Here is a 10,644-nt window from a genome sequence, read left to right as displayed (position 1 = left end):
GACACTCAGGGCAAAACCGACAACGTGACGATTTTTTTAAAATTACAAATATAATCTGTGAAGAAAAAAAAGATATTTCTGTAAAAAAGACATGGGAACTGAATTTTAAAGGGGGAATCTTCGGGGATTTCCACTGATATGTCGTTTTATCGGACAGTAACATTTTTTTAAACTTCATGTCATGTGGCGTTAATGAATGTTTTGAATTAAAGTCATGAAGTCATGAAAAATGTCGCAGGATTTTCACTCTGACCCCAGGACGAATGAAAATGCACAAAGGGTACATTAAATAAATAATTCCAACAGATTCCTCGGACCATATGAATTAAATCTAATTTCCGTTTGGAATTTCTGGCTTCAAGATCACAGCCTCCACAAATAAATTCTCGATAAAAGTCCCAAAAAGATACGAATGTTAAATGCATTAATCAGAAGAATTCTCCAACAATTGAAATTCTCTGTAAGAAAGGTTGAGCAGAGCAGGTGATGACCTGATAATCCCCAGCGAGAGTTGAATTCCTGGGGTAGAGATTGAGCCTTCGAATTTTTTCGAGGAGAGCCTGAGGGACGAAAGGTTTCCTCAGGAGCTCCTCAAATTGTGAAGTTTTCGTTGAGTTTCGAGGGTCCGGACCCCTGGCCTGCTCCTTAGATTCAGACTCAGCATCACCTCCGGTCTCATCCTCGGTCTCCACAACGACCGCAGACCCCTCGACATCACTAGTCGCATTCTCCCCAGGATTTTCCTCATCAATAACCACCTGGACTCTCCTCTTCTCCTCCTCCTCCTTCAATTTGATATCGATCAATCTATCAATCTCCACAGTGTTCTCCTGGGAATCGTCATCCTGGAGAGTAGCAGAGACGAATCTCCCCATCACTGATTTCCTGTCGTTGAAGAGACTTTGGACTGGCCTGCAGCAGCTCAGGGCTCCAGGATCGATTGGATGGGCCTCCGTGTTGAAGACGTATCCTCCAGCGTCCACCACACACTGGCCCCACTGTGTCCTCACCACCTCACCCACCTGCCCATTATTGTGGATAAAATTGTCAGTGTCAAATAACAAATAAAGATACTTCGTCGTTTCAGCGAGAAAAAATGACTCCATCCTGTCAGCTTTTTTGTGATCCCTCACGTCATTTATCGTGGCGTAACCACATGACGTCTTGGCACTGTGTTGGAGACTCCTGAGAATATCAACCCCAAACTGAATCAAAAACGGATCCTTCGTTGCTCGGTACAAATACATAACGGACTCGATGAGCTCAGGCCTCAGTGGATAGCTCTCCCTGTTGGTTCCAGCCTCGCCCTGAACAATATTATAAAACTCCGGTGTAAATCCAAACTGCTTCCACACTTTGTGATAATTATGCAGTGATTTCATGGCGTCGTCGATCTCTCCGAAGAGACTGAGAACTCCAGGCCAATATGCATCGAGTGATTGAAAGACGGGAAGTGTCACCTGTCCCTCGTTCATGGAGACCCACAGGTGCCAGTCCCCTTTTCTCACGTACGTCTCAATGGCTCTTCTGAATTCATGGAACATGTTCCCGAGGAAGGGCTCTTGGAGGAGAAGAGTTCCCTTTGCCAGGTACTCGAAGTAGGAGTCAACACCAGCACCAATTCCAGAGTCTGTGGCTGTCCAGTGGCCTGTCACCACGTCCACGTGATTTCCAACTAGTCCAATCTTCGATCTGTTGATTTAATTGGGTTTTAATTATTCAATTATTTTTTTTAATCATCTATTTACTATTGCAATTTTTTTTTTTAATATTGCAAAATTAAAAATTGCAAAGTACCTAGGAAATTTATACAAAAGGTGCGGTAGGGTAATAAAAAAATCATGAAATAACTCGTGCAGATGTTGAAAACGCGATAAATTTTTTTGACAGTTAAGGGGAATCACCTGTGGAAGTGGAGGGCCTTGACCGCATTCATAGCGACTTCCTCGTAGATGGGATCCCCAGTCAACCGAGACAGAGTGCCAAATTCCAGGACAAACGTGCCAATGCCTGCGGTGCAGGTGATGGGAGTCTCTCCCTCAGGTACTCCATACTTGAGATTTACAGTGCCATAGGGCATTCCTGTCGGGGTGTCGAAGGCTGGAAGCAGTCGTCTTGCCATGTCCTCAGCAAGACGAAGAAGAGGACCATTGCAGGGCCATCCTGGTTCCAGCTTCACTCCAGCCTTCCTCGAGAGCAAGTGAGCTGACAGGAGACCACCAACTACTCGGATATTCGTCTCGAAGACTGAGACATTTATGTTCGCCTCGAAGTTCTTCCTCGAGGAGATTATCTCGGCGACTCGACGGAATTCTGTGAAATTACCCATAACCGCTAGGGTGTCCAGGGCGTCTATCAGCGTCAGGGAGAAGCTACCCCAGGTGTCGAAACCGTCGCAGCTCAGGGAACGCAATTCATCGAAGGGATAGGCGTATCGCAGGTAACTCGAGTACGCGTGATCGAACATCGATTTTACTTCCGTTTTCAGGTGCACCAGGTCCTTTTTCTGGTAGGAATGCGATGAAGAGAGCGTCACGGCGCAGGTGAACACCAGGAGGTGTGGGAGAATCATCTTCTGGGGGAGAAAATAGATTTTGTATTTTTAGTGTACAAAGATGGATTTTTATCCATTTCTGGAGTTTTTTCGTCTTAAATAAGTTAATACTCACATTTTTGTCTTTCTTCTGAGCTTCAGGTGATTCAGGGCTGATGTCATAACTGGTTTTTTATTTCAATAAATCCCTATGGTTTGATTTATAACGGTTCGTCTTTCATTCTTGCCGTTGATTATTCTGGCAATTCGGTGTTAGATCTGACGTTTTTTTATTAGTTGTCCATTCAAAACAGTCCACGTTTATCAAAAATCCAAAATTTGAGGTTAAACTCGAGAATTGAACTTGACAAAAACGCGACCAATGAAAAGCGCGGGTTTTAACAAATTCGCCAATGGGAGACAACCGCGGGAAAATACCGGGAATTTGAATTCGATATTTTTTTTCTATTGGACATTTTTTCGAAAGTTGTGAAAAATCAAAAGTAAAAAATTGAATATAAATAGAAAATGACAATCAATTGATAGAAGGAGAAAAAAGTTAGAGTTCGATTGGAATTTATTTTGTTTAAGTAACAAAATTACTTCAGTGTATTTTATTGAAATATTTAATGATTTTCATATAGAATATATGAGTCCAGAGAGATTGTCTTTACATATTGAAGGATATCGTAGATTTTTGGAGAAGTTTTGATTGATTCAATCAATCGTTGCAACGGTCTTTGGTTCAATCAGCACTCGCTTCCGTCAATTCATTTTTCCTAGGTTTCACTAGATTTCCTAATACTATCCCTGCGAATAAAATTAATCCTATTGTACTGTTGGAGATGAATTTCCTGGCGCAATCGTCTGGATTGTCAATCTGCAATGTAGATATCTGCGGGAAAATAATTCGGATTGAGTAATGGAATATTTAAATTAAAAATGTCTGAGTGTCAATTTTACTGGAATTCTAGAGTAGAAATTTTATTGGGATTGCATTCTTGGAATTCTTTTGAGAAATTTGAGGAATCATTTTTACTGATTGAGTGACGTATTCGATGAGAAAAAAACAGAGGATTTTTAGTTTTTTGTAATACCATTACCTGATTTACTAGATGACCAGCAACGAGGGTAACAGCAGTATAATATGGCCACGTCTGATCGGACATAATTCCCGAAGTAATTAGACTACCTATCATCGACGCTCCAAATCCAGACAAATATAAATTCGTCTTATCCCCAAATTTCAGAGCAGTGGATTTAATTCCCAGGAGGATATCATCGACTTTATCCTACAAATTCCGAATAAATTAATTAATCAATCCAAATTTCCTAGATTTAACTTCATTTTCTTTCAAACGTCCTCCAAAAATCGTTAATAAATCAATTTCCACGCATTTGATATCGATTTAAAAGACTAATTTAATATTTTTGAAGATTAAATCATTGTAAAATGATAAAAAATTATGAAAATTGATCTGTTGGATGACTTAAAACAAAAATGTTAATATTGAATGAAAGACTACCTGATGGGCATAAATCGTGTCATACAGAATAGTCCAGCATATTCCAGCAGTATATAATGGCAAGCAGATGGACCAATCACAAGAGCCCTGGACTGCTGACCAGCCCAGCAGTGCTCCCCAGTTGAAAGTCATCCCGAGGATCAACTGAGGCCAGTAAGTCACCCTCTTCATGAGTGGATAAATCACAACTAAACCTGATATTAATAAAATTACTCTCAATCTTCTGCACTGGCACGTTTAGTTCACCTGGCAATTTTATTATTTTATCGTTGGAAATTATGTAATGAATATTTTCAATAGATAACGGACCAATCAATTAACAATATTCTCACCTAATGAACTAGCTCCAAGAAAAACGCTGTACCAATTCAGCTGGAGTAAAATAGCAAGTCCAACGCTGAGTTGTCCCCCGAGGAAAACCAGAGACTGGAATTGCGTCACATCGCCAGAAACGAGGGGTCGATTTTTTGTTCTGGCTACCTAACATTTAGTATTAGAACTCTCTAAGATTATTTTTTATTAAAAAGCCTTAAAACTGGACTCAATACTCGAGTTGCTCTTTAAATGGATGAGGAAAGGAAAATAAAGGAAAGGAAAGGAAAGGAAAGGAAAGGAAAATCTCAAGTTGATCCTGTAAGACTCTAGTAATCTCAATCTCCAAAGAAATTCTCTGATAGTTTAAATTCAAAATTGACTACCTTTTTATCGATGTCTTGATCCCACATGTCGTTGATAGTACAACCAGCCCCTCTCATTACGAATGCTCCAAGACCAAAAAGGGCTAGGATGTTGGGATCTGGAAGACATCCTGGAGCAGCTGCCATTGCGATGCTCCAGCTGCAGGGCCAGAACAGCAGCCAAGACCCTATCGGCTTGTCGATCCTCATCAGCTTCATGTATGGCTGAATCTTTGGAGGCGAGAGGTCAACTATTTTTGCAGCAACACTCACTGATCTCTTCTGCTGATAATTCATTCCATTATTTATCCTGGATTTGTGGTTGAGATCGGTTGGGAGAACTGATATTGTGTGGACACGTGTGATATCCGGGGATTTGTATCGAGAGTGCCTCCAGGGGTTTGTCCTCAACAAATTCGGGAGTCCAGGAAACTTTTGGCATGATTTTAGCATCAGCATTGTGAATTCTCAATCTAAAATCTGACAATTATAAAAAAGATTATCTATTTATTATTTATAAGTTGCAGGTTCTGATGAAAGGTTTAGTATTAAATATTTCGCAGAAGTAGATGAATTTTTAGGTGGACTTAGATTAGTAATTGGTAAATTTTTAATTGGCAATTCTCGGTTCAGTTGTAAAGAACTAATTAATCTCTGCAAAATTATGGGGATTGGGAATTTAAATTGTGATTAGCAGAGACTTCAATAGGGAAATTGGAAAAAATATTATGCAACCCGCGACATCAAAAAATCATTTTTTAATGGATCTTCGAACAATCTTTATCGATGAATAAATCATGAGAAATTTAATCTTCTCTTGCGAAATGTTTTCTTTCCTCAACGTCTTCAATTTACATTAGCATTTCAAATCGATTAATAACAAACTTGAAAGAGACTCAAAAATTTATTGTTCCTTTATTATTCTTGCAATCGAGCCTCAATTATCAATAACAATTGTTATTGATGATTTTTCAAGGACTACTACGTCGATTCCAAAATTATTACTTCTCGTAGGAAAAAGTTATCAGACGATGAAAGAAAAATGATTCGAGAAGCAACACAGAAATGAAAATTCACTGTTAACGCAAAATTTTGGAATTTGAGATGTCATTATCTGGAAATATTACAAAGTATGAGAATTCACGGGCAAATAAATTTCCGGCACCTCTAACCTCTCATAATTATATGATAAAACATAATTTTTCTCAAGTACGCAATAACAACACGTAACAAGTCTAAATTTTATTGCTTTGAATGTTTCTTACCTAGCGTGCGGATGTCATCTCTCGCCGGATAACTTCCAAACATTGAATTTATTACATAATGATTAAAGTGATCAACATCATTACATCCAGTTGTCATGCGTCAGACGATTCGAACACGCGGATATGTAATTTTTTCTCGATCAATTGTCGATATTGTGTGAAGTGCGATATTTCGTATCGATACACGTTAATCGATCATTAGTTTCGACGCCAATCGATATATTGTGGTTCGATTATCGATTTATTATGAACAATCGAGAGGGGCATAAACATATTCAAAATTGAGGTTTCGATATTTTCAATTGTTGATTTTTTTCGTTTCGACTTCGATTAATCGATTCTCGTCCAATAGTCTATTTTTGTCTTCGATTAATCGATTTTTGATTAATAATCGATTTGTGTCCCCTGCATTGAAAGGGCAAAAAACAATTTTTTTTCATTCATTTCGACTTCGATTAATCGATTATCGCTCAATAATCGATTTATTTAAAAAAATAAAATAAATGCTCAATTGATTTCTTTTCAATAACAAAAAAAACATGTCCACACCATATGAATTATTTGAGTAATCGCGATAATAATAAGAACAAATATCAGCAAACACTGTTCAATTATCAGAGTAATCCTGTAAAAATCATTATCCCCATTCTCCGAATAATACCTGCACTGACTCCCGCAGCACTCCAAACCACCGGACATCCTCTCCACAAAAGTTCTTTCCATCACCGACTCGAAAAAAAACACCGAAACACCAGTCCCCACGTGTGCTGGTGCAGCAGACACCGGTAAAACCTGGCAGTAATAATGAAAAAATCCAAATCCCAAGACAATTCCGAAATCCTTGATAAATGAAAAATCCACAAGCCACAACAAGCAATCCTGCGCAACGAATCCTACCATCAGATCTACAATTCTCCATCAAAATCCTCCCAGTCCCTGAAAATGATTTTCCCGAGGTTATTATCAGGTAAAAAAAAATTAATTCCACTCCCCGATGAATTCATCAGGGGCATCCAGGGGAATTGGTCAGCATACCTAAATAATCAGCTCAACCTCTTAGCGCCTTTAATCAGATGTACGTTGGTACCTCGAACAGTAACAGTATAATTTCCAGGACTGAGACGATTATCTGGAATTGCCATGCAAAAACCAGAGGTAGTGTTCATCCTGGGGGGACCTGGCTCTGGTAAAGGTACGACGTGTGCTAAAATCGTGGAGAAAACTGGATATGTCCACCTGTCAGCTGGTGATCTACTCAGAGAGGAGCGAGCTAAACCTAATTCTCAATTTGGACAGCTCATCGAGGAGCACATCAAGAATGGAACTATTGTTCCAGTGGCTATAACTTGCTCTCTTATCCATCAGGCCATGAAGACGAGCTCCAAGAACAGATTTCTCGTTGATGGATTCCCTAGGAATCAGGATAACCTCGATGGATGGACTAAAGTAAGGTTATTTTCCACACAGCAATAAATTCTAGTATGTCCATCGGATTTGTTTTGTTTTGTGCATTTTAGTTCGGGGAAATTCGAATTTTATTGTTTTAACGTTTTTATCCATTCCATCCATCCATTATTTATTTAACAATGAGACTATTTTATTAAATATATCAATCCCCATGATGATTTAATTAGGTTTGTAATTAAGATGGGATGCATTAAAATTACTTCAAATCTTTCTGTAAGGTATTATCTAATTGTTATTTTTATTTTGGAAAGTTATTTATTAAAATTGATTTTCATTTTAAAAAATCATTGTGTCGGTTTTAATTGGAGTTTCAAGATATTTTTTATTTATTGTTAGAGTTCTCCTGAAAGTATGCTGGAATTTCAATATAAATTCCATGTATTTTTTATATTTTTTTTCTTCTCCTTGAGATTTATAGAATTGACAACTGGCCATCACCTGATTTCAGTATTTTTTTTTCTTTATCTCTATGGATAATTGTGCAATCTAGTCATAAAAAATCAGCTACAATTATTTGAAGCAAAAAAGTCCCTGAATTTTTCTTTACAACTCACTCTTCTTTTTTATCAAAATCAATTGTTAAACATGAATTTTCTTTTTTTCCTTTCAATTGTACTATTTTTCTTTCATTAATTTTCCAATAATTCTCCACTAATTTCCATTTTCATTCGATTTTTTTTAAACAATTTTTTCAAGCCGACTAATTATTTTTTCTATTCCTGAAAATTATGCAACCGTTGAAAAATCTTTGCATTGATACGAAATCGCTGAATAATTCCAGATAACAAGTCACCACGAATCTAATTGGTCTAGTCGTCGTAATTCAATAGTCACGACTATTTTTCATTTTCTCTACGAATTTAATTAGCAATGAATAATAAAAATGCATCAGCCATCGAAAATAATCTCGCGTGGAACGAAAATATCAAAGAAAATAATTTCTTGTATTCGAAATCGTAAAATCCCGACAAATTTCTATAAAAAATGATAATCCATTGAATCAGAAAAACGAAATATTTTATATAAAAAATTTCCGGCTATTTTACATAATTTTCTATGGAATTCTGCGAATGTAATTTCAATCATTCAGATTTTTTATAACTCTATTTTTTTTACTCGAATGAGTCAGTAATTAATCACTCGATAGATTATATAGAATTTAGAGTTTGTCTAGAGTTTTCCAAAACAACTGGGCAATTTAACGAGTTCAATAACCCAGGGATAAGTCCACAAATAAAATGTTATCCCATTAAAAAAAATTACAATGTATTGAGTTGTCAAAACGAAATATTGTCCATGAAAAATTATTTTTTCGATTGATTTACATATTTTTCTATGGAATTCTACGGAAATTAAGTCGTTTCAATAATTCAGATTTCTTATAACTCTATTTTTTTACTGGAATGAGTCAATAATGAATCATTTGATAGATTATATCGAATTTTTTTCGCCTAGAGTTTTCCAAAACAACTCAGTAATTTAACGAGTTCAATAACCCAGAGACTGGTTCACAAATAAAATGCTATCTCATTGTTCATTTCAATAATTCTTCATTATATTTATGACACAGAATATCTCTCACCTGTCTACACAATATTTGTGTAATCACTGATGGATTACGCGCCCTTTTGATTTTCCCCGCAACCACAGAAAAATCCTCACTCAATAAAAATTGATTTATTTATTTATTATCCCAAGAGAAACAATCACTTTATCAATTAAAATGGAATAATTTTCCTCTCACATAGAGAGAAATAGTGAAATTATTTCACAAGTGAAAAATTCTGTTAAACCTGGGATTCGAGGAAAATTGAAATATTGCTCGAGTTTATCGAGAGCGGTGGAAAAAATATTTATAACAATTTTACTATCACCTTTACGCACAAAAAAGGAATGATAACAAAACACTCGAAACGTCGACCTTCGATGACTGAATTTTTCCGCCTCTCCAGAGGGCAATGACTCGGGAAATAATCACGAGGACGTCATGATTCTCGAGAGGGAAAATTAATTGCCAATTAATCAAATTAACTGTATGTCATATTTAAAAATCTATGAAATATATTTTCCCATAATTTCACAATTATTGTCAATTTCCAGAAACAAATGATTACATTTGAAAACCGGAAAATTGCATGTGATTACATATTTCATTAACAAAGTCATTTGAATTTTCATTTATAATTAGATTTTAAGTTGAATCTCAATTAAAAACAATTTTGTTCTTTACGTGCAATCATAATTTGATTGAGGATAATTATTTAATTATCATAATTGGATAATTTGAACAAAGGACCCTTTTTGGGGCCCAAAGTGGGCCACATTTCAAGTGTAATTTTCAGTGTATTATATTTAATGTTCTTCTTGTGATTTTGTCCTCAGAATATGTCCGACAAGACCATTGTGAGAGCAGTGATTTTTCTGGAGTGCAGCGCAGAGGTGTGCACCAAACGCTGTCTGAATCGTGGACTCCAGGGCAGTGGCAGGAGTGATGACAACATGGAATCACTTGTCAAAAGACATGAAACCTTCATCAAGGACACCATGCCAATGGTGAAACACTTCGAAGAGCTTGGTCTACTCTGGCGATTTGACTCTGAAAGATCTGCAAACGATGTATTCGATGATGTCTACAAGAAGCTGAAGGAAATCGACTGGGTCGAGTGAATTACTTTCATTACTTCAATTACGGCATTATTTTGATCATGTAGCGGTTTATTTTTTATTCTCTTTGGGGGAACTCGGTCGATCTTGCCTCGGCATTAGAGTCCAAAGAATATTTTTGAGGTGCTTATACACATTCCCTGGTGAGAGGATTTGAGAAAATATCAGGTTCATGTTTTGGTTTTTGAGCAGTGAATTTTGAAAGGATCAACGGTCTGGATCATGTTTGACCGAGTAATTATTGTAATGCTGTGGAAATATATTTCTAGCATTGGGAATTATGAATTGTTTATTACCCTGGTCCTTGGTCTTTTTTAATTTCAGGTGGAGGGCGAGGTTTTTTTTCAGTTTTTAATTTGTTAATTGTTGGTCAGGTTGTTTAGGATTTATTACGGATTATTTGGGAATAAATATTAGTGCGATTAATCAATCAATAAACAGCATGAAAGACCAATTATAATTTCATTCTCTATTTAAAAGCACGGACTCTTTATTTTTTATTCTCACTTCTT

The 10,644-nt window shown here is 36.7% G+C and overlaps 3 protein-coding genes across 6 annotated transcripts; 1 reads left to right on the top strand and 2 right to left on the bottom strand.

Annotated features, from left to right (window-relative positions):
- Positions 1 to 127: 127 nt before the first annotated feature.
- Edem1 (ER degradation-enhancing alpha-mannosidase-like protein 2) lies at positions 128 to 2,921 on the bottom strand. Of its 2 annotated transcripts, XM_011300556.1 has the most exons (4): positions 2,670 to 2,921; positions 1,905 to 2,575; positions 1,461 to 1,692; positions 128 to 1,307 (listed from the first exon to the last, which is right to left on the bottom strand). In XM_011300556.1, the coding sequence occupies exons 2-4, from the start codon at positions 2,570 to 2,572 to the stop codon at positions 429 to 431; spliced, it is 1,779 nt and encodes a 592-aa protein (XP_011298858.1). In that variant the 5' UTR covers positions 2,573 to 2,575; positions 2,670 to 2,921; the 3' UTR covers positions 128 to 428. The 2 variants fall into 2 exon arrangements, with proteins under 2 accessions (XP_011298858.1, XP_011298856.1); XM_011300554.1 differs by having other exon boundaries at positions 128 to 1,692.
- Positions 2,922 to 3,141: 220 nt separating this feature from the next.
- On the bottom strand, positions 3,142 to 6,148 carry Coq2 (ubiquinone biosynthesis protein COQ2, mitochondrial). 2 transcript variants are annotated; one of them, XM_011300552.1, is made up of 6 exons: positions 6,002 to 6,148; positions 4,758 to 5,216; positions 4,392 to 4,539; positions 4,060 to 4,253; positions 3,637 to 3,825; positions 3,142 to 3,428 (listed from the first exon to the last, which is right to left on the bottom strand). In XM_011300552.1, exons 2-6 carry the CDS (start codon positions 5,193 to 5,195, stop codon positions 3,279 to 3,281), a joined length of 1,119 nt encoding a protein of 372 aa, XP_011298854.1. In that variant the 5' UTR covers positions 5,196 to 5,216; positions 6,002 to 6,148; the 3' UTR covers positions 3,142 to 3,278. The 2 variants fall into 2 exon arrangements, with proteins under 2 accessions (XP_011298854.1, XP_011298855.1); XM_011300553.1 differs by having other exon boundaries at positions 4,758 to 5,209.
- A 536-nt stretch (positions 6,149 to 6,684) lies between these two features.
- Positions 6,685 to 10,410, top strand: Dak1 (cytidine/uridine monophosphate kinase Dak1). 2 transcript variants are annotated; one of them, XM_011300551.1, is made up of 3 exons: positions 6,685 to 6,786; positions 7,116 to 7,447; positions 9,851 to 10,410. In XM_011300551.1, the coding sequence occupies exons 2-3, from the start codon at positions 7,142 to 7,144 to the stop codon at positions 10,133 to 10,135; spliced, it is 591 nt and encodes a 196-aa protein (XP_011298853.1). In that variant the 5' UTR covers positions 6,685 to 6,786; positions 7,116 to 7,141; the 3' UTR covers positions 10,136 to 10,410. The 2 variants fall into 2 exon arrangements, with proteins under 2 accessions (XP_011298853.1, XP_011298852.1); XM_011300550.1 differs by lacking the exon at positions 6,685 to 6,786 and adding an exon at positions 6,854 to 6,968.
- The last annotated feature ends 234 nt before the right edge of the window (positions 10,411 to 10,644 follow it).

The sequence above is a fragment of the Fopius arisanus genome, unplaced genomic scaffold (assembly GCF_000806365.1).
Source record: "Fopius arisanus strain USDA-PBARC FA_bdor unplaced genomic scaffold, ASM80636v1 scaffold00018, whole genome shotgun sequence".
Lineage (NCBI taxonomy): Eukaryota > Metazoa > Arthropoda > Insecta > Hymenoptera > Braconidae > Fopius > Fopius arisanus.
Note: the sequence above shows the minus strand (reverse complement) of the source record. Positions and strands in the feature narration are given on the sequence as shown.

Bases quoted from the DNA above. Each gene is read 5' to 3' on its own strand.
- Edem1 (XM_011300554.1), bottom strand. From the start codon at position 2,572: ATGATTCTCCCACACCTCCTGGTGTTCACCTGCGCCGTGACGCTCTCT. The intron at 1,693-1,904 runs GTGATTCCCCTT...TTAAATCAACAG, and splicing joins AAGGCCCTCCACTTCCACAG to ATCGAAGATTGGACTAGTTG.
- Coq2 (XM_011300552.1), bottom strand. From the start codon at position 5,195: ATGCTGATGCTAAAATCATGCCAAAAGTTTCCTGGACTCCCGAATTTG. The intron at 4,254-4,391 runs GTGAGAATATTG...TATTAATATCAG, and splicing joins TCTTGGAGCTAGTTCATTAG to GTTTAGTTGTGATTTATCCA. The intron at 3,826-4,059 runs GTAGTCTTTCAT...CGGAATTTGTAG, and splicing joins ACACGATTTATGCCCATCAG to GATAAAGTCGATGATATCCT.
- Dak1 (XM_011300550.1), top strand. From the start codon at position 6,944: ATGATTTTCCCGAGGTTATTATCAG. The intron at 6,969-7,115 runs GTAAAAAAAAAT...TATAATTTCCAG, and splicing joins TTTCCCGAGGTTATTATCAG to GACTGAGACGATTATCTGGA. The intron at 7,448-9,850 runs GTAAGGTTATTT...TTTTGTCCTCAG, and splicing joins ACCTCGATGGATGGACTAAA to AATATGTCCGACAAGACCAT.